We start from the raw sequence: 27,869 nt of genomic DNA, 5'->3' as shown, positions 1-27,869 counted from the left end.
GTTACAATTCATCCAAATGCTATAGCAAAATAAAGCATGTGAAAACATCACAGAAAAATGATATTTGAAAAGAAAGTCTTGCCTTGTGATTCATAAGGAATAAGCCAGAAATGCCTTTGAAATTGAGGTGCTACTGAATTTTGGCTTTCATATCCCATCATAATCAACAATAAGCAACTTTTTTTTTTTTTTTTTTTTGAGACAGAGTCTCGCTCTGCCGCCCAGGCTAGAGTGCAGTGGTGCGATCTCAGCTCACTGCAAGCTCTGTCTCCTGGGTTCACACCATTTTCCTGCCTCAGCCTCCCGAGTAGCTGGGACTACAGCTACCCGCCACCATGCCCGGCTAATTTTTTGTATTTTCAGTAGAGACAGGGTTTCACTGTGTTAGCCAGGATGGTCTCGATCTCCTGATCTCGTGATCTGCCCGCCTTGGCCTCCCAAAGTGCTGGGATTACAAGTGTGAGCCACAGCGCCCGGCCCAACAATAAGCAACTTCTAAAAAATTGCCTGAAGTGTTTCCAACTTCTATGACATCATCTGAAGTCATGATCTCTAATTATAGTGATTTATTAACTACTAATTGACAGATATATCAATAAAATTTATTAACATCTATTAACCATTTTCTATACTGCCAGACACTACAGACCATAAATTAATAACATAAGATTCTTACCTTACAGTGTAGTTAATGAGACAAGTTACACAAGATAGTGGATGACATAAACAAATATTTAAAATATATGAGTAGTGCTTTTTGGAATAAATATTCATCTATAAATCATCACTTCAGCTAAAAATTATTTCACAGTTCCTGCATATGATTTCCTAATCAGCTAAAAGATGATAATACTTAAATAAGTGGCACTAGTCCAAATGAAGCAAAATATGAATTTTTCAGAGCAGTCAAATTTAATCATTCAAGAACAAAACAATTTTTTTTTTAAATCAACTGTTTGAAATCTCTGCAAATTGCAATCTAACTTGGGGGAAAAATCTGACATTTCTGCCTTAAAAATCAGAGTATATGGAGCTGTGGTAGTCAGTGGGGATACTCAGAAACATTTTGCTTCTTTCAGCCCACAGAAGGTCTGCACTTCTCCACCCCCTCTGAAGTTAGGTGTGGTCATTAACTAACTTTGGCCAATGAAATATGAGTCTAAGTGATTGATCTGTGTCACTTCTATAAGAAGATTTAAGGGTCAGTGTCTGAGTCTCATGTTCCCCTTGCACTATTGCAGTTATTATGTAAAAAATGTGTCCAAATAAAGCCTGAGTCTCCGAGATGTTCTAAGAGCTGAGGCTCCTGTCAACCACTGTTGGGCAAGTGGCATCAGCAAGAAGTAACCTTTAATTGTTTTAAGCTACTGAGCTTTGGGTGTTGTTGGTTACTGCAGGAAAACCCAGCCTATACTATACAGGACTATAATTTAACCATTAATGGATAAAGCACGGTTATTAACAGGAAGACGATTTTTAAAATTGGAAGTTTCACATTAAAATCCAGTTTTCTGGCTTCTCTTGACAAAAACAAAAACAAAACAAAACAAAACTTCTGACATGTTTATACATAGTTGCTCCCTTCACAATGAGCATGTATCCTCCAGTTCACCACTACAGTCACCAGCCAATGTGACTACATCTGGGCAGTTTCTCTCTGGGGCAGTATGTAGACATTTGAGTTTTAATCCCTGTACTAAGCCATCTAAGCATGAATCATCTGTTGAACTGACTGTTCTTTACCGAATTATATCTCACTTTCAGTTACAAACTTTAGCTATACTTGTACCAATACAAAAAGTATCATCAGTATAGCCCAATAATTAAGAAATTGGATTCTGGAATTAGGTTGCCTGGGTTCAAATTCCAGCTCTACCACTTCCTAGCTACGTGCTATAGACTGAATGTGTCCACACCCAAAATTCATATGCAGAGACCTAACCCTCAAGTTGATGGTATTAGGAGGTGAAACATTTTGGGGGTGATTAGGTCATGAGGGTAGAGCCCTCATGAATAGGATTAGTACCCTTATAAAAAATACCCTGGATACCTCCCTCATCCCTTCTGCCATGTGAGGACACAGCCTCTATGAACCAGGAGGCAGGAAGCAGACCCTCACCAGACACTGAATCTGCCAGCACTTTGATTTTGGATTTCCCAGCCTCTAGAACTGTAAAAAATAAATTTCTGTTGTTAATATGCCACCCAATCTATGGTAGCTAGTGACAGCTGCCCAAACTGACTAAGATACTGTACAACTTGGGCAATTTACTTAGCCTTTTCAATTTCCAGTTTCCTTATCAACAAAGTGGGGAATAAATACTGTACCTACTTGATAGGATTATGATGAGCTAACAGTAAAGGACTTCCACAATGACTGATACCTGGGCTAAGCACCCAGTGTTAGTTGCTATTATTTTTATTTTTATTCTGAATTCTAACTGGTTTCTTCATCTGCACAGCTATCAGGGAATTCAATAAACATGAATGACAAATCAAACTTGGTCTGCAGAGCTGTTACCAACCAGGTCGTGCCTCTAATACAAATCAGACCTCCAAAGCAGAAGCAAATTTCATTCAGTGAGCACCACTGTCTCAGGCTGTCTGCTGTGCTCAGGTTAATGGAAAGTTGTTCCCAAGAGCACTGTGACATGTTCATTTAAATGAGAAAATTACACAGACATTTACAAGACTTATGTGTAGTCTATGCCAAGTAGTCATTATGGCTCACATCAGTGATCCTGAGGCAAGCAGAAAGAATCACCAGGAAGCAGGAAGTAGGCCCTCACCAGACACTGAATCTGCCTAACTGATGCCCATGGCCACGTGGCACAAGAAAGGAAATTTATGTGAACATTATCCTGTTGAAGGAAAGATACTGAATTCTACCAAGAAGTGTCTAAGTCACTTCTGAGGAAGAACACATAATTATTTAATTCAAATCACCTAGCCAAAAGAGCATCCAGCTTTCAGCAACCAGGGTATCACTCCTCATCACCCAAAGAACTGGCTTACTTAGTAGAATCACAAAAACGTGATTAGAAGCACTCATTTAAAATGCACTAATTCATACTGAAACCACCTTTATCCTGCAAGCCCCTTTAAACCCTGGAAACTCCTGGAGTCAACTAAGCAACTGGATTTAGACCATTAATAAGAACAGGGGGTGGTGAGTAGTGAGCAGAAGGGTAAACGCAGGAAAGGGAGCTCATGTTGACTGCAGGCCTCTTGTGTGTCAGCTATTGTGCTGGGCACTTAGAATGTTGGTTTGTGGAAGAATGAATTTAAAACAGGACCTACAAGGAGGATAATACCTCCTTTTTACCCGATGAAAAGGCCAAGGTTCAAAGATGGTAAGGGACTTGCCAAGTGGTCTTCAGTTAATTAGTTGCAGAAATCGAGTCTGAATGCAGTTCTCTCTAAATCTGAAGTCTAAACAGTCCTGATCACAGCTATCCATCACAGGAAGCCACCAAAGCAGGTCCATGACCTTGACCCAAAGGCAAAGTGACCTTAGCTTCACACACCAACTGTGCCAAAGGCAATGGTTTTCTACTCCCTCTAGTTGCATAAGGCACTGTTCTCTAACCGTATTTTGTCATCTCCATTTTCCTCAGAGCATCTTCAAATTTCTCATTCCTCCTCAAAATCCTGCCCCCTCATTCTGATTAGATGCCTTTGCTTTATATTTCACTCAATTGAGGCCATCAAACAATATCCCACCTTCCTGTCCATTCCCATACCAAACTGATCAGTGGCCCATATTTACCCCTTCTTACCTGCCTCAAGGGAAAAGGTGTCCCTCCTCCTTGTCCACAAGCAATCTGTCTCCTTTGTTTCTGTTATCAATTCCTTTGAAGAGCCCAGGAACTTCACTGCATCCGTTGTATATTTCTACCTCTCAGTCAATACTCCACTCACCCACCTGCCTAGCAACATATATCCTTGCTCATTCATGGATTTACCATGAAGTTAATGAAGCTTAAGTTTCAGGGTCAACCACTCTCTCCTTTTCCCTCTGTCTTGCCCACCTGCTATTCCCAGTCTGGGCTCCCACAAATGCTTAGAGTTATGGGGAATTGAAGTATTTGAGGTGGGGAGGGGAAGCTGGGCTGCAATTGGGAAGGATTTCTACGTAAGAATCTACCATAAATTAGCCAGTGGTGGCACACCTATGGTCCCAGCTACTCAAGAGGTTGAGATGGGAGAATCACTTGAGCCCAGGAGGTCAAGGCTGCAATGAGCCATGATAGCACCACTGCACTCCAGCCTGGGTGAGAGAGACTTTGTCTCAAAAGTTAATAAATAAAGAGGGCCCTTCTAATTATATATGCTTCAGGTACCCTAAAAACTGCATCTGCTCCAGTGCTTTTCCAAGTATCTCTGATCTTGAAGACATTCTTCCTGAACCTGACATCCCCTCTGGCTGTAGTTGTATCTTTCCCTCTATTTTTCTGATTCATACTTTTTGAAAGGTGGGTTTATGCTCATCATCCCTACTCATTTCAGCCTATTCATTCCTTACCATGTGTAGTGGGTTGACTTGTGCACTCCCCCCAAAAAAAGACATGGCACCCAGATCCTGTGAATGTGACCATATGTGGAAAAATATCTTTGCAAATGTAATTAAGGATGTTGAGATGAAATAATAGGAAGCTGTCCTTATGAAAGGAGGGGAAAACATAGAGATAGACAAGAGGAGGTAAGGTGCAGATGAAGGCAGAGATTAGAGTGATGCTTCCACAAGCAAGGAACACCAAAAATCATTGGCACAAAAATCTGTCCCCTTTGTTTCTGCCTATCAACTCTTTTGATTAGCCCAAACTTTACTTCATTAGTTGTATATTTTTACATCTAAATCAATACTCCACCCACCCACCCACCCGGCAACATATATTCTTGTTCATTCGTGGATTTACCAGAAAGTTAATGAAGCTTAAGTTTTAAAGTCACCCACCCTCCTCTTTTCCCTCCATCCTGCCCACCTGCTGCTCCCAGTCTGGGCTCCTGCAAATGGGCTCTTTCTAAAGACAAGCCCAAATTCCAGCACCAGAAGCTGGAAGAGAGGCAAGGAATGGATTCTCCCTCAGAGCCTCCAGCCAAGAACCAACCCTGCTGATACCCTGATTTTAAACTTCTGGCCTCTAGAAGTGTGAGAGAATAAACTTCTGTTGTTTTAAGCCACCAAATTTGTGGTAATTTGTCACAGCTGCCACAGGAAACTAATGCATCCTGCATCCCCTGCCAGTGCCTAGTCCAACACCAGCACTGAGGCTGCGCCAGCTGTTGCCAGTGATCTTTAGTCAAAATGAAGTGGATGGATTTCAGTTCTTACTGCTCTTGACTTCTCTGAAGTATGTGCCACTCTTAACCGGCCTTCTTAAATGCTCACCCGCCCTTATCTTCTGTTTTTCATGGTCTCGCTACTATATAGAAAGCTATTCTGTTCAGTACCCATCAGGGGCACCTCTCCCTGTGCTTGTTCCTTCAATTATGGGCACCAGGACTCTGTACTTGAGAGTAAAACCTGTCCTTCTTACTCAGTCCCCAATGACATTAGATCATTAGATTTAACCATGTGACAGCCCCAGATCTATATTTCTAGTCTAGATTTCTCTCCTAAGCTCTAAATTCATATATCAACTTAGATTCACAGGCACACCCAGCTCATCACCTTTGCCCCATGCCCCCGGTTCTCACCCAATATTTTGTCTTGATGAATGGTCTCACTATCTATCTACTTAATCATGATATCAGAAATCTAAATATCATTCTCTCACTCCCCACATCCAACCAAACATTCAGCCGTAAAAGATCTGTTTCCTCTCCACCCCAAATCAACAGAATATACATTCTTCTCAGCACCATATCACACTTATTACAAAATTGACCACATAGTTGGAAGTAAAGCACTCTTCAGCAAACGTAAAAGAACAGAAATTATAACAAGCTGTCTCTCAGACCACAGTGCAATCAAACTAGAACTCAAGATTAAGAAACTCACTCAAAACCGCTCAACTACATGGAAACTGAACAACCTGCTCCTGAATAACTACTGGGTACATAAGGAAATGAAGGCAGAAATAAAGATGTTCTTTGAAACCAATGAGAACAAAGACACAACATACCAGAATCTCTGGGACACATTTAAAGCAGCGTGTAGAGGGAAATTTATAGCACTAAATGCCCACAAGAGAAAGCAGGAAAGATCTAAAATTGACACCCTAACATCACAATTAAAAGAACTAGAGAAGCAAGAGCAAACACATCAAAAGCTACCAGAAGGCAAGAAATAACTAAGATCAGAGCAGAGCTGAAGGAGATAGAGACACAAAAAACTCTTCAAAAAATCAATGAATCTAGGAGCTCATTTTTTGAAAAGATCAAAAAAATTGATAGACTGCTAGCAAGACTAATAAAGAAGAAAAGAGAGAAGAATCAAATAGACGCAATAAAAAATGATAAAGGGGATATCACCACAGATCCCACAGAAATACAAACTACCATCAGGGAATACTATAAACACCTCTATGCAAATAAACTAGAAAATCTAGAAGAAATGGATAAATTCCTGGACACATACACCCTCCCAAGACTAAACCAGGAAAAAGTTGAATCTCTGAATAGATCAATAACAGGCTCTGAAATTGAGGCAATAATTAATAGCCTACCAACCAAAAAAAGTCCAGGACCAGATGGATTCACAGCCGAATTCTACCAGAGGTACAAGGAGGAGCTAGTACCATTCCTTCTGAAACTATTCCAATCAATAGAAAAAGAGGGAATCCTCCCTAACTCATTTTATGAGGCCAGCATCATCCTGATACCAAATCCTGGCAGAGACACAACCAAAAAAGAGAATTTTAGACCAATATCCCTGATGAACATCGATGGAAAATCCTTAATAAAATTCTGGCACACCGAATCCAGCAGCACATCAAAAAGCTTATCCACCATGATCAAGTTGGCTTCATCCCTGCGATGCAAGGCTGGTTCAACACATGAAAATCAATAAACGTAATCCAGCATATAAACAGAACCAAAGACAAAAACCATATAATTATCTCAATAGATGCAGAAAAGACCTTTGACAAAATTAAACAACCTTCATGCTAAAAACTCTCAATAAATTAGGTATTGATGGGATGTATTTCAAAATAATAAGAGCTATCTATGACAAACCCACAGCCAATATCACTGAATGGGCAAAAACTGGAAGCATTCCCTTTGAAAACTGGCACAAGACAGGGATGCCCTCTCTCACCGCTCCTATTCAACATAGTGTTGGAAGTTCTGGCCAGGGCAATCACGCAGGAGAAAGAAATAAAGGGTATTCAATTAGGAAAAGAGGAAGTCAAATTGCCCATTTGCAGATGACATGATGGTATATTTAGAAAACCCCATCGTCTCAGCCCAAAATCTCCTTAAGCTGATAGGCAACTTCAGCAAACTCTCAGGATACAAAATCAGTGTGCAAAAATCACAAGCATTCTTATACACCAATAACAGACTAACAGAGAGCCAAATCATGAGTGAACTCCCATTCACCATTGCTTCAAAGAGAATAAAATACCTAGGAATCCAACTTACAAGGGATGTGAAGGACCTCTTCAAGGAGAACTACAAACCACTGCTCAACGAAATAAAAGAGGACACAACAAATGGAAGAACATTCCATGCTCATGGATAGGAAGAATCAACATCGTGAAAATGGCCATACTGCCCAAGGTAATTTATAGATTCAATGCCATCCGCATCAAGCCACCAATGACTTTCTTCACAGAATTGGAAAATCACTTTAAAGTTCATATGGAACCAAAAAAGAGCCTGCATTGCCAAGACAATCCTAACCCAAAAGAACAAAGCTGGAGGCATCACGTTACCTGACTTCAAACTATACTACAAGGCTACAGTAACCAAAGCAGCATGGTACTGGTACCAAAACAGAGATATAGACCAATGGAACAGAACAGAGCCCTCAGAAATAATACCACACATCTACAACCATCTGATCTTTGAAAAACCTGACAAAAACAAGAAATGGGGAAAGGATTCCCTATTTAATAAATGGTGCTGGCAAAAATGACTAGCCATATGTAGAAAGCTGAAACTGGATCCCTTCCTTGCACCTTATACAAAAATTAATTCAAGATGGATTAAAGACTTAAATGTTAGACCTAAAATCATAAAAACCCTAGAAGAAAACCTAGGCAGTACCATTCAGGACATAGGCATGGGCAAGGACTTCATGTCTAAAACACCAAAAGCAATGGCAACAAAAGCCAAAATTGACAAATGGGATCTAATTAAACTAAAGACCTTCTGCACAGCAAAAGAAACTACCATCAGAGTGAACAGGCAACCTACAGAATGGGAGAAAATTTTTGCGATCTACTCATCTGACAAAGGGCTAATACCCAGAATCTACAAAGAACTCAAAACAAATTTACAAGAAAAAAACAAACAACCCAATCAAAAAGTGGGTAAAGGATATAAACAGACACTTCTCAAAAGAAGACATTTATACAGCCAACAGACACATGAAAAAATGCTCATCATCACTGGCCTTCAGAGAAATGAAATCAAAACCACAATGAGATACCATCTCACACCAGTTAGAACGGCAATCATTAAAAAGTCAGGAAACAACAGGTGCTGGAGAGGATGTGGAGAAACAGGAACACTTTTACACTGTTGGTGGAACTGTAAACTGGTTCAACCATTGTGGAAGACAGTATGGCGATTCCTCAGGGATCTAGAACTAGAAATACCATTTGACCCAGCCATCCTATTACTGGGTATATACTCAAAGGATTATAAATCATGCTGCTATAAAGACACATGCACACATATGTTTATTGCAGCACTATTCACAAAAGCAAAGACTTGGAACAAACCCAAATGTCCATCAATGTTAGACTGGATTAAGAAAATGTGGCACATATACACCATGGAATACTATGCAGCCATAAAAAATGATGAGTTCATGTCTTTTGTAGGGACATGGATGAAGCTGGAAACCATCATTCTCAGCAAACTATCTCAGGGACAAAAAAACAAACACCGCATGTTCTCACTCATAGGTGGGAATTGAACAATGAGAACACTTGGACACAGGAAGGGGAACATCACACACCAGGGCCTGTTGTGGGGTGGGGGGAGGGGGGAGGGATAGCATTAGGAGATATACCTAATGTAAATGACGAGTTAATGGGTGCAGCATTCCAACATGGCACATGTATACATACATAACAAACCTGCACATTGTGCACATGTACCCTAGAACTTAAAGTATAATTTTTTAAAAAGTCCTATAAAAAAAGAAATAAAAAATTGTACCTGTGCTATAAAGCATGGTTTGATTAACAAAAAAAAAAAGATCTGCTTCCAGGGCCAGGCTCAGTGGCTCATGTCTATAACCCCAGTGTTGTGAGGGGCGGAGGTAGGAAGGTTGCTTAAAGCCAGGAGTTGGAGATCAGCCTGGGCAACATAGTGAGACCTGATCGCTACAAAAAAATGTAAAAAATAAAAATTATCCTAGCATGGTGGAACATTCTTGTAGTCCCAGCTACTTAGGGGTGGAGTGCAGACCAAGTTGGGAGGATTACTCGAGCCCAGGAGCTCCAGGCTATAGTGAGCTGTAACCACACCATTACACTCCAGCCTGGACAACAGAGCAAGACCCTGTCTCAAAAAAAAAATGCATCCTTAATCTTTAGAATTTGTCTCCATTTAATTCATCCTACCTCTTGCCTTATTTTAAGCTCTTGTTATCCCATACTTGACCTTCTACTCTTTGGCTAGATCCTGTCCTCTGCAAATAATCTGCCACTTTGCCACTGAAATGACCTTTCTAAAGACAAGCCCAAATTCTTTATAAAATTATGAAACAGCTCCTCTCTCAACTTTCAGAATAAGTTAATGATTGGTTTCCTACCTCCACTGGTAGCCTCATCTCCTAGCACTATTCCATGGGTATTCTCACCTCAACTCTACAGAATGCACTCCTGGACCTTAAACACATCTGCACCTGCTGTTACATTCCTGTCCCTTCTGCTTGTCATTCTCTTCCTCACCTTGGTTTATCTAACTTTTACTCAACTTTTCAAAACCTCAGTGTCCAAACATCACCTTATCCAGAGAGCGCTCCTGGAGGCCAGACTAAATTTCTTTTATTTATTTATATTTTTATTTTTTAGAAACAGGGTCTCACCCTATCATAGGCTGGAGTACAGTAGTACAATCATAGTTCAGTGCAGCCTCGACTACCTGGACTTAAGCGAATCTCTTGCCTCAGATACCTGAGTAGCAAATAGCTAGGACCATAGGCTTGCGCCAACACACCCAGCTAATTTTTAAAAAGTTTTTGTAGAAACGAGGTTTCCCCATGTTGCCCAGGCTGGTCTCGAACTCCTAGGCTTAAGGAACCCTCCTGTCTTGGCCTCCCAAAGTGTTGTGATTATAGGCAGAAGCCAATGCGCCCAACCTAAATTGCTTTTAATAACAATTCATTTTAATTATAAAAGCAATGCATGATCATTGTCAAGAACTTGGAAAACAACAGCATAATCCCACTGAGAAGGATTACTATTATCATTTGGTCAAAGAGCCCAAAACTTAACTGATGGCAATAATGGGGAACAACAGACGGTTTATAAAATGGAAGAATTATATGGTAAGCTTTGACCTTTTGTCAAAAGTCTACTTTTGGTTGCCAAAAGTAGAAAGCAACCAAAGTGTCCTTCAGCAGGTGAATGGATAAACTGTGGTACATCCAGACAATGGAATATTATTCAGTGTTAAAAGGAAATGAGATATTGTGCTCGCTTTGGCAGCACATATTCCAAAATTGGTATGATACAATTTTATGATACAATGCTAATGATACAGAGATGATTAGCATGGCCCCTGCGCCAGGATGACATGCAAATTTGTGAAACATTCCATTAATTTAATTTTTTATCTTAAATTTTTTAAATTAAAAAAAAGGAAATGAGCTATCAAGCCATGAAAAGACACTGAGGAAACTTAAATGTATAATATATTATTACATGAAAGAATCCAACCCGAAAAGGCTACATACTATATGATTCCAACTCTGTGACATTCCAGAAAAGGCAAAAACTATGGAGACAGTAAAAAGATCCATGGTTGCCAGGGGTTAGCGAGGAGAGAGGGATGAAAGAGCAAAGCATAGAGGATTTTTAGGTCAGTGAAACTACTCTGCATTATACTATAATAGTGGATACATGTCATTATACATTTGTCCAAACTCATAGAATTTACAACACCAAGAGTGAGGCCTAATGTAAACTATGAACTTTGGGTGATTATGATGTGTCAATGTAGGTTCATCGACTGTATTAACTGTATCACTTTAGTGGGGAATGTTGATAGTAGGGGAGGCTGTGCGTTTAAGGAAGCAGGGGGGTCCTATGGGAAAATTCCACCTTCCACTAAATTTTGCTGTGAATCTAAAATTGCTCTAAAAAATGGAGTCAGGCCAGGTATGGTGGCTCAAGCCTGTAATGCCAGTATTTTGGGAGGCTCAAGGCCAGCCTGAGCAACATAGCGAGACCCCCATCTCTACAAAAATCAAGCAAAAAACTGGCTGAGCGTGATGGCACATGCCTTTAGTCCCAGCTACGTGGGAGGCTGAGGCAGGAGGATCGATTGAGCCCAGGAGGATGAGTCTGCAATGAGGCATGATCATGTTGCTGTATTCCAACCTGGGTGACAGATGAGACCCTGTCTCTTTAAAAAAAAAAAAGGAAGAAGGAAGAAGAAGAAGAAGAGGAGGAAGAGGAAGAAGAGGAGGGAGGAGAAGGAAGAAGAAGAAGAAGAAGAAGGAGAAGGAGAAGGAGAAGGAGAAGAAGAGAAATTGGGTCTGTTTTAAAAGGGCAGGGAGGTGGATAGTGTAGGAAGAGCCTAAAGGAGATAGACAAGAATCCTCAATTTCATCATTAATGCAAGGACAAGCCATTGAAGGGCTTTGAGGAATGCAAGAATGACAAGCTCTGAATTACGTTTTAACATAATCACTTTGGCTGCTGTGTGAAGAACAGACTGGAGGGAATCATGGTGGGAGCTCGGAGAACAGAACAGAAAACTGTTAATGCAGTTTAGATTAGCTAATAAGGACTTAGGCTACAAGAAAGGCAGTAAAGATGGAAAAACGTGCTAAATTAAAAGTAATCTTTGGGAGGGAAAATTGACAGGACGTGGCAATGGATCAAATGTGTGGGTTGAAAGAAAAGCAAGAATGATGTCAAAGTTTTGGGATAAGCAACTAGAAGCCATTTTCTAGATAAAGGGATGAACAAAGTTGAAGCTAGTTTGAAAAGCAGGACGAAGGTTCACCTTTGAGCACTTTAAGTCTGAAGCTCCTGGTAGTGCCCCACACTTAGCAGGTGGTCAGGTTGCTCGTCTGCTGTTGTTACTACTGTTTTTGTTATGAGCAGAATAGGGTAGGTGAAATACTAGACACATTCATTATTTTTTAAAAATATTTTTCAGAAGTCAAAAGAATAGATGCAGAATCCTATAATTTCCCTGCCATCCCTGTCTCACAACCTGTCAGTGTCTTTTTAATTTTTTTTTTTCTTTTTGAGACAGTCTCGCTCTGTCACCCAGACTGGAGTGCAGTGGCGTGATCTTGGCTCACTGCAATCTCCACCTCCTGGGTTCAAGTGATTCTCCTGCCTCAGCCTCCCTAGTAGCTGGAATTACAGGCACACACCATCACACCCAGTTAATTTTTGTATTTTTAGTGGAGATGGGGTTTCACCATGTTGCCAGGCTGGTCTTGATCTCCTGACCTCAAGTGATCCACCCACCTCGGCCTCCCAAAGTGCTGGGATTACAGGGTGAGCCTCCATACCCGGCCTAAAGTGTCTTGAATCCTTACACTCATTAAAAGCCACTGGGGTTTATGTCTCAGTCACATCTGTCACAGCTCTGCAGAGACCACTCTGAAAAATCTGCTGGAATGCATTCATGTTAGTTTTCAGTAAATAAATCATTGTGCCCAAAGATCCAAAACAATGAATTAATTTTAATAAGAAAGCTTAATTTAATAAGAGACTCTCTAGTATTACTCTTCCAAAACAGCAGTTCTCAAAGTGTATTCCCCAGACCCACAGCTTCAGTATCTCCAGAGAACTTGTTAGAAATGCAAATCTTTGGGCCCCATCCCTTTTACCTACTGAATCAGAAACTCCGGGGGATGAGCCCACCAACACTCTGTTATCACAAGCCCTCCAGGTGACTCTGATGCTTGTTCAAGTTAGAGAATCACTAATCGATGGCCCGGCGCGGTGGCTCATGCCTGTAATCCCAGCACTTTGAGAGGCTGAGGCAGGCGAATCACCTGAGATCAGGAGTTTGAGATCAGCCTGGCCAACATAATGAAACCTCATCTATACTAAAAATACAAAATTGGGATACAAATACAATTTGTATTTGTATTTGCTGTACAAAAATACAAAACTGGGATGATAGGTGTAAGCCACCGTACCTGGCCAATAGCAATATTTTCATCTGCATGAACAAAAATACAGAAGAAAAGGGTTCTGTTTATTGACAGTAGGCGTGGCACATCCCCAAAGCAGGGGATTGGGAGGCAAGTGTGCTTACCTGACAGATGCCACTGATACACATGTCCAAGGAGTCCGCGTTGCAACGAGTTCCATCCAGTACCTTAGGTGCCAGCTCCACCACCAAATTTTGTCCTTGTGCATGACACTTGAGTGCACACGGGGCAGCAGGATCATTATATCGTGGAAGCCATTCATAGTAACGCCCCTGATACTGGACATCATTGTAGGCTGAGCACTGCTGGGCTCTGAAATCTTCTGCATCTGGAGGGCAGTCCTGTGGGCAGAGGGAAAAGGCCACACGCACATCACCCAGTGAGAGAGGCCAACAGAAGATGAAATAAGTTCACCAGAATCTCATGAGACCACACCTCACTTGCCTCTCTCTGGGAGTCACAGAATTCCCTCTTTTTTTTTTGATTCAAAGTTGAATGTATGCTATGAAATTCCACAGAGATCACTGCAGTAATTATTTATACAGGAGATTATCTCATTATTCTGATCATTCACCCACCCAGGTATTTTTTCCAGATAATTAGAGCTTACAAGACTTAGATGGCAAACTTTGCCCTATTTTAACCATCTTGAATATAAATTTTCAAATGCATTATCTAATCTCCTTCCTTTTAAAACAAGGGAAACCAAATGCTTTTAATTTTTCCAGGTGATTCAAGGATTCAAGGTCTTCATCAAAATTTAATTGTTATCCATGCCTTCAGGAGCCATTTCAATGTGAAGGATTATTAGCCCAAAACTGCTGTGCTCTGTGAGCACTTGTGGTTGTTTCTTTGTCATTGTTTTTTTGTTTTTGTTTTTGTTTTTTTTTGAGACGGAGTGTCGCTCTGTCGCCAGGCTGGAGTGCAGTGGCTCGGCTCACTCAACCTCCGCCTCCCAGGTTCAAGCGATTCTCCTGCTTCAGCCCCCCTGAGTAGCTGGGACTACAGGCGCACACCACCACGCCCAGCTGATTTTTGTATTTTTAGTAGAGATGGGGTTTCACCACGTTGGCCAGGATGGTCTGGCTCTCCGACCTCATGATCCACCTGTGTCAGCCTCCCAAAGTGCCGGGATTAAAGGCGTGAGCCACAGTGCCCAGCCTGTCATTGTTGTTTTTAATTCATCTGTCTTTCCTCCCCTGTCAGGCTCCCTCCCATCTCTTCACTGGTACCAAGTACCTGCCTTCAACTGGCTGTAGGATGGATGGCAGAAAACATAGCTTGTTCAGATTCTGTCTACAACAAAAGCAAATAAATTCTAAGTAAATGCCTTCAGTTGCTCTCATAATAAAAAGTGTTTGTACAAATATTGATGACTCGTCTTTTTACTAAATTACCGATTCCGCCCACCAGATATTTCCAAAGCAAGATACTAGTTGAGAAAAGTATTACTTTACTCATCAAAAATCTACTTTTGATATGCAAACTTCATAATTAAAGAAAACAGATAGAAAAAAGCAACATAGTCGCCAGGCGCGGTGGCTCACGTCTGTAATCCCAGCACTTTGGGTGGCTGAGGCGGGCAGATCACCTGAGGTCAGGAGCTCCAGACCAGCCTGGCCAAAATGGTGAAACCCCGTCTCTGTGAAAAATACAAGAATTAGCTGGGTGTGGTGGCGCATGCCTATAGTCCCAGCTATTCATGAGGCTGAGGCAGGAGAATTGCTTGAACCTGGGAGGTGGAGGCTGCAGTGAGCCAAGATTGTGCCACTGCACTCCAGCCTGAGTGACAGAGCGAGACTCTGTAGCCAAAAAAAAAAAAAAACAAAAAAAACACACCATAAAGTATTTTATTATTTTTTTGTATTATAAAGGTAATAAATATTCATTCTAAAAACTTTGGAAAATAGTTTCTACTCAACAAAAGAATAAATAACATAGATCTTTTGTATCTAAATCTTCACACAAATCTTGATTATTTACCAAGGACTTCTTTCTGGAAATAAAATTTCTGAGTCCAAGGTTATGCACATTTTATAGACTATTCAAAATATTGCAAATTGCCCTCCATTATAATTTTCTAGTTTTTTTTCCAATCAGAAGTATAAAATATAACTTCATTGTTTTCGTTTGCGTTTTCTTTTTGAAATAGAGTCTTGCTTTGTCACCTAGGCTGGACCTCCCAGGTTCAAGTGATTCTCCTGTCTCAGCCTCTCGAGTAGCTGGGATTACAGGTGCCTGCCACCATGCCCAGCTAATTTTTTTTGTATTTTTATTAGAGATGGGGTTTCACCATGTTGGCCAGGCTGGTCTCAAACTTCTGACCTCAAGTGATTCACCCACCTCAGCCTCCCAAAGTGTTGGGATTACAGGTGTGAGCCACCGCGCCCAGCTTGCATTTTCTTTTTATTGTTTAATATATTTTCATGTATATTTGCTTTTTGTATTAATTCTTCAAAAATGTCTTGTTTTATATCCTTTATCCATTGGCATTTTTGTCTTTTTATTATTTTCAGCAGATGAAACTATTAAACTTCATAGTGAAATTATCAACTCTTTGTCATTTCTGTTGGAAATATTTTCCCCATCTCATTTTGTTTTTGGTACTTTGTAAAGTCAAAAAGTTTTACATTTTCATGCAGTCAGCTCTATTAATATTTCCCGTTAAGGTTTCTTTCTTTTTCAATGGGCTTAGAAATGTTTTCCCATTCTGCTCTGAGAACAGATAAATACTTAAATGTATCTTCCTAGTTCCTTTATAGATTAGCAGTCATGTTTAACTATTTGTTATATTTGGAATTTATTTAGATGAATGGTTTAAGTTAGAAATCTAGCTTTTCTTTTTCCACAAATAGATATTGATAAATTATCAGCCAAAATTTTTAAATACAATTTTCCTCTTTTTGCTACTTCACGTTTGTATTTTATTGTTTACACTTTTGGCCTTTATAAACTTCCTTAAATCCTTTTTGGAAGTAGATGGGAATAAATAGAATATAATTAACAAACATTCTTCTGAGATTAGTTGTATTATTTTGCTGTGAAACATTCCAAAATCCTATATTGCATCCACATTTTTGTTGTCTTAGCAAAATTAAACCAGGTTACACTCATAGAAGCAAGTCAAACTGAAGAAGACTAAAACTGGATGACTTTTTCTTTAGTCAGGGTCTTACTCTGTCACCCAGGATGGAGCGCAGTGGCATGATCATGGCTCACTGCAACCTCGACCTCCAGAGCTCAGGTTTTCCTCCCACCTCAGCCTCCCAGGTAGCTGGGGCTACAGGCATGCGCCACTACATCCAGCTAATTTTTTGTAGAGACAGTTTTGCCATGTTGCCCACGCTGGTCTCAAACTCCTGGGCTCAGGCAATCTGCCTGCCTTGGCCTCCCAAAGTGCTGGGATTACAGGCATGAACCACCGTGCCAGGCCAGATGACTTTTCTCTGTTGAAATGAGGACTGTACTCTCCATCTGGCCATAGGAAGGATCATCAGTTACAAAATTACATCACCTCCTCTTCCTCCAGCCACAGCTAGTTTTCTCTATATCTCACTCTTTGAAACCAACCAAAGGAAAGTGTCTAAGAGAGCAGGATGCAAGCAACTTCTTTGCATTAGGCTCAATGGCAAGCATTCTCTAGGGACTGAATGTGCCGGCTACCTAACACTCGACTCCCTTAAATTCTATAAACCAATGAAGTTTCACAAAATTAACAAGAGTTAATTAGCGGAAGACACCTTAGGATGTCAGCCTCAGGGTGGCCAGATTTGTACATGTGACCAGCCCCCTTGGCCACAGCTGACTCTCCAGAGGCAAACATCTGGTCCACACCAGGTCAATCTTTCCCAGAAATTTGGAATTGCAACAAAAGAGCTGGAGCTAAGAGAGCTAAGAACTCATATCAATCTGGGGTTGGACTGGCCATTTCTTTTATAAGATTCATGTTGAAGCAAAGCAAGCCAGTTCCCACAGCAAAGAAGAATGAATTCGGTAAGAAAGGAGGAGGAAAGATAGTAAACTATGCATTTAAATAGGAATAAGCAACCTGTGTTCCTCATTTTCTGATTTCTGACTCCAGGCCCTCAAGGCCTGCTTATGCTTAAATTCTCTTAAAAACCCACATATCCATCCAGTGAATCCCCTTTGTCCTGAGCTAATCTAAGTGGACTTCTGTTCTTAGCATATGATGCTATCTGATTAAGGCAGCCTGATATCCGGATCATGCTTTTTAGTTTCCCAGGGGTAATCACTGACATTCTCTTTTTACCACCACCCTTTGAACTAGGTAGGTCAGGATTATTACCCTCACTCTATAAATAGAGAAAACTGTGACCTAGAAAGTTTTTAGCCACTAGTCCAAAGACACACACTAGGATATGACAAAGCCAAGACTGATTCTCAAAGTAACAAGCACTCTATTATAGAATACTGCTTTCTAGTAAATGTGGGGGACACTGACTGCTTACATTAAATGCTTTCATTCACTTCACATTCTTCCAGTGTCAACACTAAGCTTGCCTAATCTGGCTCAGCTAGGTCCCATGTCCCAGCTCAAGACAAGCTAGGGATTCTTGTGTCTTAAACAGTCTATTTGACATTTAGGGATCAAAATGCCAAACATTCTTCTGCTTTCCTTTCCCTGCGAAGCATTTTTTTCATATCAGTTAAGTTGAAGACAACACTTATTTATGAAATATACTTGATGGGCTTTGCCCTAGGTCACGTGCTAGGGAGAACACACACAAAAAATATAATCCACCACTGTCATTCAATGAGCTTGTTATCTTATTGGAGATGTAGCTTCTATATGCATGAAACACACTGAACAAGTGTTATCACTGGTATTTGTAGACTTTAAGTAGGAATGCAATGAAGGACACAGAATTGTTATCCAAGAGTTAAGTTGTACAATTGATTAGACGAAGTTAATAAGAATAGATTCCATATCAGCAAGACTTGACTCTAACCTGATAGAAGTAATAAAAAGGAAGTGTCAGTCAGTGCAGGTAGCCAGTCTGGGAAGCTCAGAAAAGAAGAAAGAGGAGGAGAAGGATAGGAGGAAGAGAGGAGGATGGAGAGGAGGAGAAGGGAAGAGAAAGGAAGAGGAGGCAGCTGCCACAGTCAACAAATGACAAAAGGCACCCATTTCCCAAACCATCTTGAAAACAAGGTCTCCTTCCCCTCCTAAAACCATGGGGATATGTAAAACCTGGGGGCAACTTATGTATAGAAGCCAGGAATGAAAGATTATCTAATAAACTGAGTATTTTTATGCAAGAGAGACAGGCCATTACCTGAGATTATGTATATAATAGGATTGGACCAAGCTTTCATGTAGATCAGACATTTAGGCAATCCCCCTCCCAATCCCCTCTCCCAATAACCAGCAAGTAGGGACTCAGGAGAAATAATATTGTTGCTACAAGCAAATTTTAAAATTTTACTTTAACTTCATATCCAAGTTGTACTATGAGCTAAATTTTGTGATTCTTTCATATAACAAATGACAACATTTCTAGCATAAAAATAAATTGTTGGTGGCCACTGTAAGCTAGAGTTGGCAAATAAGGAATTGTGGAAAAGTGAAATCTCAGATGGATTTAAAGGATGGTGTGATGTAAACAGGACAAGATTCAGGAAACGACGTAACAAAAGAGAAACAGCAGAAATAAATTCGTTATCCATAAGGAGCAGTGTGCAGCCTTGTCCAGAAAGGGTGAAAGTTGGGAGTTTAAATAAGAGATAAATCTTACCTGAAGATAAGAAGGTCCTTGAATGCAAGTGAGGAGATTTAAAAGAAATAAGGATCCACGGAGGGGACTAAAATATAAAAGATGGCATTTTAGGAACAGTATAATCGCGAGATGGCCTGGAGGTCTGGAGACAGACATGAGAGCGGGTGACTCTTGCCCAGAGTAGGAGTAATGACAAGGAAAAGAAAAGAACACCTTCAAGAGAAATACTGAATGGAAAATTGTCAGATTCTAGCCATCCACAGGATCCATGGTATGAGGGATCCCGCAATGGTCACATCAAATGTCCCTTCTGTAAAGTCAAGAAGGAGCCCTGGGAGCCCCCTCTGCAAGTACACCAGGCCTCCCTCTGTGCTCATATAAAAATGTGTTCATGCTACAAAAAAACATCCTTACCAAATTATGATACACTTATCTTAAAATTATTTTCCCTTTGCCTCTTCCAGCATTGCCTTTAATCCTATAAACCCTGGTATAAAAACATGACTCATCAGTGAATTCAGGTATTAGACCTCTCTGCTGACATGCATGACCTCTCTTAGGAATTCTCCATTTGCTCCAAAATACCCCTGATAAGGATAATTCTTCATCTAGGGCTCAGGGGCCAGTCTCTGGCTATAAGGATATATGCTAAGTGCTGATCAGCGGGTTGTGTCTGAAGACAGCAGTCACCCAGGAGCCATGGCACTGTACCCAGGCATGTTCTGTTCCATAATCTTTCAGGCCCAAAGCCCAAATCCCCATCTCCCCTGACAGAGTGAACCTGAGGAGAGCCACTGAACCAAAGTCTGAATTCTCAGGGAGGGTGGTGTGGTCCTCATGGCCTGGATATGTCTTCCGCTCCTGCCATTTGAGGCATGATCTCCTGCACACCAGAAGTGGAATTTCTTCATCTTCATCTATGTGCTGTGAATGCATGTCCCTGTTACAACTAGACGTCATAACAAAAGAACATTTGATCTTTTCTTGAGTGTCTGAATTTTTTTTCTTTAGTGTCTTCTGCTGAGGTGGGTAGAATTCTGAAATGCAACTGTCAGAGTCTGTCCTCGTTAAGTCAGATCCTCCCCTACGCTAGGGATCCACCCCAGGCTGCTGGAGTAGTGGAAAACCAATAGCCATGGAGGATTTCCTTTCTCTGACTCCCTTCAGTTGTGTCTCTTTCAGTGAATTCCCTGCTCTTCCCTGATCTCTGGCCCTTGCTAACTAAGATTATTTAGAAGGTCTGACCTACTGTTCCACAGTTAGATTTTCTACAATGGTATCTGGAAGTATAATGTGTCTCCAATACCACAGCAATTCTTGTGCTCATGTGTTGCTAAAAGCTACCATGCTTTAGCTACTGCTGTCTGCAGCATCATTTTATTATCTGACAAAGGTTACAGCCTTTCCATACTCTTGTACAGTGCAGTAGAGTGGTTAGGAGTGCACTCACCGAAACCTGACTGTCTGAGGTTAAATTCGGTTCTGTGACCTTGGGCAGGTTACTTAAATCTCCTCTGTAAATGCGGAAATAAAAATAGCACGTACTTCTCAGGGTTAGTGTGAGGATTACATTAATTTATTCACGAAATGGCACTTAGAATAATGCCTAGCATTCAGGAAGTACTTAATAAGTATGAGCTACTATTATTATTACTATTTCAGATAAGTGTGAGGAAGTCAACATGTATAGACAACAACCCATGGTCTTAAGGCTGACAGCCTGAGCCTTCAGGCATTCCCATGGAGAAACAGAACTTTTAGCAATCTCTGGAATATGATCCAGTGTTAGATCTCCAAGGCTCACTAACAGAAACACCTCCTTCTCCATACAGCAGACTACTCTGATAGAGACTGAGTTTGGCCATTGATGATGACATCTCTTGGATGGGACTGAAAAGACCCTGCCGTCCCTTAATACAGGGCTTTTACGGTCCTGGAAGTATAGGTGTAGGCATGTTTGAATCAGGGGGCAAGTCTCCCTCAAAAGAACTCCTCATCTTAGAATCACTAAAGGCAACTTCCTTCAAAAGAGTGAATGACCATCCCCATTTCCAGGTAAAATGAACTCCACTAACCACTGAACTAGTGTGGCCAGTCTTCAGTAAGGCATTGAATGGCAGTTGGAAGGCAGTGAGAAGTAACAGCAGGGGGATGCTCATCAGAACTTGGTCCTCTCCCACTTGAGGTGGGGTGGGTTGCAGACTGGTCCCCACTCCTGCTATGGTGAGGTGGATATTTTGAGCCCCCAATTAATAAAGCAGGAAGCAGTTCAAGTAATTACATGGAAAAAAAGGTACAACCATATTCATACTCCAAGTTCATTGTGGTTACATCCACTTATGGCACTCAACATGTTTGCAATGTTTCTATAGTATATTCAGGAATATATTTGCATAATCTCTCCTGCGCAGGAATGGACTCTTACAGATTATCAACACTGAAGCTGGGGCTGCATTTATGCACCTCTGGTTTGCAGCACAGCTTGGGCGTGCACAGCTGCAGATACTGTGGCACGTGGAGACAAAGGGATGCTCTGGACACTTCCACTGCCACAACCTTCCCTTATTTTCCAAATAAGGAATTTTGTTGGAAATTCTGAGTTTGCGATGACAAGCATAGCAACCGATGCTATATTCTTATGAAACCTCTCTTAGGACTCTCTAAGGATTCCAATTCTGAGAACTAAAAAGGGCAGCATTTGCTTCTCCACCTCCTTCCTACCCTACCCCAAGCATCTATTTCTTACCAACCTAGAAACATTTCTGCCGCATTCTCCCAGAGGGACCATAAATTAGAGACCACAAGTAACCCCCAAGGCCCAGAGAGCTTCAGGGGCATCATATCTTCACTCAAGTATACCAAAGTCCTAACCATTGCACCTCATGTGCATAATTTTAGCAGATTACATTTTATGTCTGTACTATGTGGCATAATACTCTAACACTTGCGTTGATAATAGGTTCCTTTTTGGAATTAGCTAGAGCAGAGTGATACACACACAGAGAAACTCTAGAATGAGATCCCAAAATGTAACACCTTGCATCTGGGGTTTAAAATGAATTGTTTTAAATAGTTTCACAAATTATTGCTGGAAACCATACTGTTTTGAAATTTGTTTTTGAATGACTACAAGGAAATTGTCAGACCAAAGAAAACTTTAGCTATCCCATTGTGTTGGGCAAAATAATGCACCACCTTGGCCCACAAGATGTCCATGACCTAACCCCTGGAACCTGCGACTATGTTACCTTACATGGCAAAAGGATCTTTGCACATATAACTAAAGTTAGAGACCTCGAGACAGAGAAATTATCTAGGATTATCCAGGTGGGAGAACAATGCCCGGCTGTGGTCACAGGAAGATATGACTACAGAAAAATGTTCAGGCCGGGTGCGGTGGCTCATGCCTGTAATCCCAGCAATTTGGGAGGCCGAAGTGGGCGGATCACTTGAGGTCAGGAGTTCAAGACCAGCCTGGCCAATATGGTGAAACCCTGTTTCTACTAAAAATACAAAAATTAGCTGGGCATTCTGGTTAGCATCTGTAATCCCAGCTGCTCAGGAGGCTGAGGCAGGAGAATCGCTTGAACCCGGGAGGCGGAGGTTTCAGTGAGCTGAGATCGTGCCACTGCACCCCAGCCTGGGTGATAGAGTGAGACTCAGTCTCAAAAGAAAAATAAAAGAAAAAGAAAAATGTTCAAACAGATGCAGCGTTGCTGGCTTTGAAGACTGAAGAAGGAATCACAAGCCAAGGAATATGGGTGGCCTCTAGAAGCTGGGAAAAAAAGGAAATTAATTTTTCCCTAGGCCTCCAGAATGAGGTAGCCCTGCCTGTGTGTTAATTTTAGCCCAGTAGGACCTGTGTCAGACTTCGGGCCTTCAGAACCGTAAGACAATACATTTGTCTTGTTTTAAGCCACTATATTTATAGTAATATGTTACCACAACAATAAAAACAACTAATGCACCCATGAAAAAGGTGGTAGAACTCTGAGGTTGCTAATGCACCCACATGCTTGTTTAAAAGGAAGGCTAGACTACGTTGGCACTGACATACTTGCCTTTGTGTTCAGTCTCTCTCTCTCTCCCTCCTACATGCCCCATCTGGACTTCCAGCATTCACAATGAATGAATGTTAATTCAGCATTCACAAGCAGGTGTGTCGCTCAACATCAAGTGTGATTCAATTCAAATCACCAGAGATGTGAAACATTTGCATCGTGCTCCAAAATCCCTCTGAGGACTCGGTTGATAAAAATCTGGTTACTTCTGGCTAAGTGATATTTGAGTTTGAGTGCCCCAGTAAATAGGCACCCATTTTTTCCCATTCAACTTTGGAACCAGTGGAGAGATACAGATAGAAATGCCAGCTTCATCGTTGATAGAAATGGACTGCAAATATGGCTTGAGCTCTCAGTCAAAAGGTGTTGCTAAAGACTGCCAGCTTTCTACTCCCATAGAACTTGGGGGCCTACCCACCAAGAAAAAACTTGATCCATAGATTAGAAACCCTTACCCAGGACTGATGTCTCACACTGGCTTGGGACAGAGAAGGGAGAAAGACAGACAAAGCTCCAGTAATTGATCTTTTAAAATAAATTAGTTACAGCCAATTGAGAAAAGTGGATAAAAACAAATCAATCTCATTTGAAATGAGATATCCAGATATTCAGAATTTCCTTTTAATTCCTGTCATTTTGATTTGGGTCTATACAACCAATGAGGGAAATGTTTTTAAAACTTTTAATAAACACATAAAATGTCATGGTTAGTGATTGCCTGGGGCCAACACATAGTCAGTAAAGGAATTTACCAAGGCAGTAATGAGTCTGGAAAGGCAGATCTATTTAAAGAAAAGGGGAGATACACTGCCAGTGAGCAATAGGCAATACAGCAGAGGGAAGGCTGTCTGCTGTCTGCTGTCTGCAAAGAGGCAGGGACTGACTGCAAGGGAGTTTTTTAGGTTGTGCCACTTGGGCTGAATGTTTACAGACAGAATGCTTGGTGCAGGCGGGCTGTGATTTGGATGCTTGTAACAGGATGCTTGGGTGCTACTGAGCCATTTGCAGTTGACCCTATTTCTCAGAACATTTGTTCCTCTCTACCCCCTATTTCTGTTTCTGCCAGCTAAGCCCATTTTTCAGTTTTCTTTCAACTCCTTAGGGCTCCACAAATTGCACATATTTATGGGGTACAACGTGATGTTTCAATACATGTATACATTATATAATGAACAAATTAGGGTCATTAGCATGTTCACCACCTCAAAAATTTATCATTTCTTTGTGGTGGGAACATTCGAGACCCTCTCTTCTGGCTAAATTGAGATATACAATGTCTTGCTGTTTACTATAGTTACTCCACTGTGCAATAGGACACCAAAAATCATCCTTCCTTCCTAGATGTAACTTTCTTGACTCACCTCTCCCAATCTCTACCTGCCCCCTGTCCTCCCCAGCCTCTGGTAACCACTGTTTTATTGCCTACTTTTATGATATCAAGTTTTTTTTTTGGATTCCACGTATGAATGACATTATGTGGTATTTGTCTTTCTGTGCCTGGATTATTTCACTTAACATAATATCCTCTAGATTCATCCATGTCACAAATGACAGCATTTCCTTCTTTTTACGGCTGCATAGTATTTCATTGTGTATATATACCACATTTTCTTTATCCATTCATTCACTGTTGGACATTTAAGTTGATTCCATACCTTGGCTATTGTGAATAGTGCTACAATAAACACGTGAGTGAGGATGTCTCTGTGATATACTGATTTCATTTCCTCTGAATATATAATCAGTAAGGGGACTGCTGGATCATATGATAGTTCTATTTTTTAAATTTTGAGGAACTCCATACTATTTTCCACAAACGCTGAACTAATTTACATTCCCACTAATAGCGTATAAGGGTTCCCTTTTCTCCACATCCTCAAAAACACTTGTGTCTTTTGTCTTTGTGATAATAATCATTTTAAGTGGAATGAGGTGATATAGTGGTTTTGATCTGTATTTCTCTGATGATTAGTGATGTTAAGCATTTTTTCATACACCTGGGTTGGTATTTATGTTTTCTATCGAGAAATGTCCATTAAGGCCTTTTGCCCACTTTTAAATCAAATTATTTGTTTTGGGTTTCTTTGCTATTGAGTTGTTTGAATTCCTTATATATTCTAAATATTATTTCCGTGTCCAGCTGTCTAGTTTGCAAATATTGTCTCCCATTCTATAGGTTATCTCTTTACTCTTGTTTCCTTCGATGTACGTAAGCTTTGTAGTTTAATAAAATCCCACTTGTCTATTTTTGCTTTTATTGTCTGTGCTTTTGAGGTCATATTTTAAAAATCCTTACCCAGTCCAACGTCATGAAGTATTTTCTCTGTTTTCTTCTATCAGTTTCTTATTTTCAAGTCTTACATTTAAGTCTTTACTTCATTTTTAGTTGGATTTTGTACACGGTGAGAGATAGGGGTCCAATTTTATTCTTCTGCATATAGATATCCAATTTTCCCAGCACAATTTATTGAAGACACTGTCCTTTCCCCAGTGTGTATTCTTGGCACCCTTGTGAAAATCAGTTGGCTGTAGGTATGTGGACTTATTTCTGGACTCTCTAATCTGTGCCATTGATCTATGTGTATTTTTACACCAATGTCATGCTGTTTTAGTTACTATCACTTTGTCATATATTTTGAAGTCAGGTAGTGTGATGCCTCCAGTTTTGTTTTTTGTGTGTTTGTTTGTTTTTAATCAAGATTGCTTTGGGTGTTCAGAGTCTTTTTGTGATTCTATACAAGTTTTAGGATTTCTTTTTTTCTGTGAAGAATGTCACTGGAATTTTAACAGGGATTGTATTAAATCTGTATATTACTTTGGATAGTAAGGACATTTTAACAATATGAATTTTTCCAATCCATGAACACCTCTTTTTGCACCCTCTTTATTTCATTAGTGTTTTGATTTATTTATTTATTTATTTACTGAGACAGTCTCGCACTGTCACCCAGGCTGGAGTGCAATGACACAATCTCAGCTCACTGCAACTCCCACTTTCCGGGTTCGAGTGATTCTCCTGCCTCAGCCTCCCAAGTAGCTGGGATTACAATTGCCCACCACCACGCCCAGCTAATTTTTTGTATTTTTAGTAGAGATGGGGTTTCACTATGTTGGCCAGGCTAGTTTTTGAATTCCTGACCTTGTGATCCACCTGCCTCAGCCTCCCAAAGTGCTGGGATTACAGGCGTGAGCCACCATGCCCAGCCATTAATGCTTTATAATTTTTAATGTAAAGATCTTTTACCTTCTTGGTTAAATTTATTCCTGAATATCTTACTTTTTTGTAGCTATTGTAAATATAGCTATTGTAAATTCAAATGATTTCATTAAATTTTTTATCTGTATTCTTCTGTATCTCACAAGTTTCCCTAAGATCACTACTTTGAATTCTTTTTCTGGCATTTTGTAAGTTTCCTTTTCTTTGGAGTTTGTTAATGAAGAATTATATTCCTTTGAAGGTGTCATGTTTCTTCGCTTTCTAAAGTTTCTTGTGTATCTACTTTGTTTTGTTTTTTGCTTGTTTGTTTGAGATGGAATCTGGTTCTGTCACCCAGGCTGGAGTGCAGTGGTATGATCTCAGCTCACTGCAACCTCCACCTCTCAGGTTCAAGCAATTCTCCTGCCTCACCTCCCAAGTAGCTGGGATTACAGGTGTGTGCCACCACACCTGGCTGATTTTTGTATTTTTCGTAGAGACAGGGTTTCACCATGTTGGCCAGGCTTGTCTTAAACTCCTGACTTCAAGTTACCTGCCCGCCCCAGCCTCCCAAAGTGCTGGGATTACAGACATGAGCCACCACACCCAGCCTTGTGTATCTACTTTGATATCTGTGCATCTGCTGAATTCGTTTTTGCTTCCAATTTTACAGAGTAGTTTTTATAAGGAAAGACTTTTCCCTAAAGATGTGTCCTAGGGTGTCAGTTGAGTAGTGTGAATTCACATTGGTTCTGGGTGGACACAGTAGTTGGGTCTCCACACAGTTTCATCAGCTGTAATCCATGTAGTAATATCTGTGAGTGCCTCAATAGCCTAGGCTGCAGGAATTTAGGGCAGTAGTGGTGCACCTTTGCCAGAGAAAGGGCCACCAGGCTGGTTCTTAAGCTGGAGGTACATGCACAACTGTGCAGGACCTGTTCCTTGCAGGGAAGGGTGCCATGTGGACTTGGATGCAAAAGTCACCACCATTTCACTGGGCCTAGGTTCTAAATAGCTAGGGTTGTGGTGCTGCAGTCATCTGTGTGAGCATGTAAGAATGATAGTTGAGCCTCAGGGATGGAAAGATCAGTGGTTACTGTCCCCTAGAGTACAGCACGCTCTAGCAGTGGCTCCAGTTTCAAGGTGGCACTGTGCCATAAAAGCCTGGGTCATGGGAGGTGGGCAGTGCACAATGTGAGCTCCTACTGTGAAGCAATGCAGCTGTGGGAACTCCAGGCAGCTCCCCCAAACTGGGCTCAGGGCCTGTGAGGACTGCCGCGTTCTCCTGTAGCAAGGACTACATGTGTCTGCAGTGGTAATAGGGGCTACTGGGGGCTCCCTGC

General features: G+C 40.9%; 1 protein-coding gene and 1 non-coding gene across 6 annotated transcripts in view; one reads left to right on the top strand and one right to left on the bottom strand.

Moving 5' to 3' along the window:
• The window catches only part of ADAMTSL3 (ADAMTS like 3), a 392,199-nt gene that overhangs the window by 207,655 nt on the left and 156,675 nt on the right, over positions 1 to 27,869 (bottom strand). For all 5 annotated transcript variants that reach the window (XM_055362792.2, XM_055362793.2, XM_004056691.5 and 2 more), the window contains exon 6: positions 13,636 to 13,872. In XM_055362792.2, the coding sequence (XP_055218767.2) occupies positions 13,636 to 13,872 (237 nt within the window). The remainder of the gene's footprint in view (positions 1 to 13,635; positions 13,873 to 27,869) is intronic.
• LOC115931004 (U6 spliceosomal RNA) lies at positions 10,848 to 10,953 on the top strand. The gene has a single exon (XR_004067579.1). It is a non-coding gene; the product is annotated as a U6 spliceosomal RNA (small nuclear RNA).

The sequence above is a fragment of the Gorilla gorilla genome, chromosome 16, assembly GCF_029281585.2.
Source record: "Gorilla gorilla gorilla isolate KB3781 chromosome 16, NHGRI_mGorGor1-v2.1_pri, whole genome shotgun sequence".
In the NCBI taxonomy this organism is placed as follows: Eukaryota; Metazoa; Chordata; class Mammalia; order Primates; family Hominidae; genus Gorilla; species Gorilla gorilla.
The sequence above is the reverse complement of the archived record's forward strand: the minus strand, read 5'-3'. Positions and strand labels throughout refer to the sequence as shown.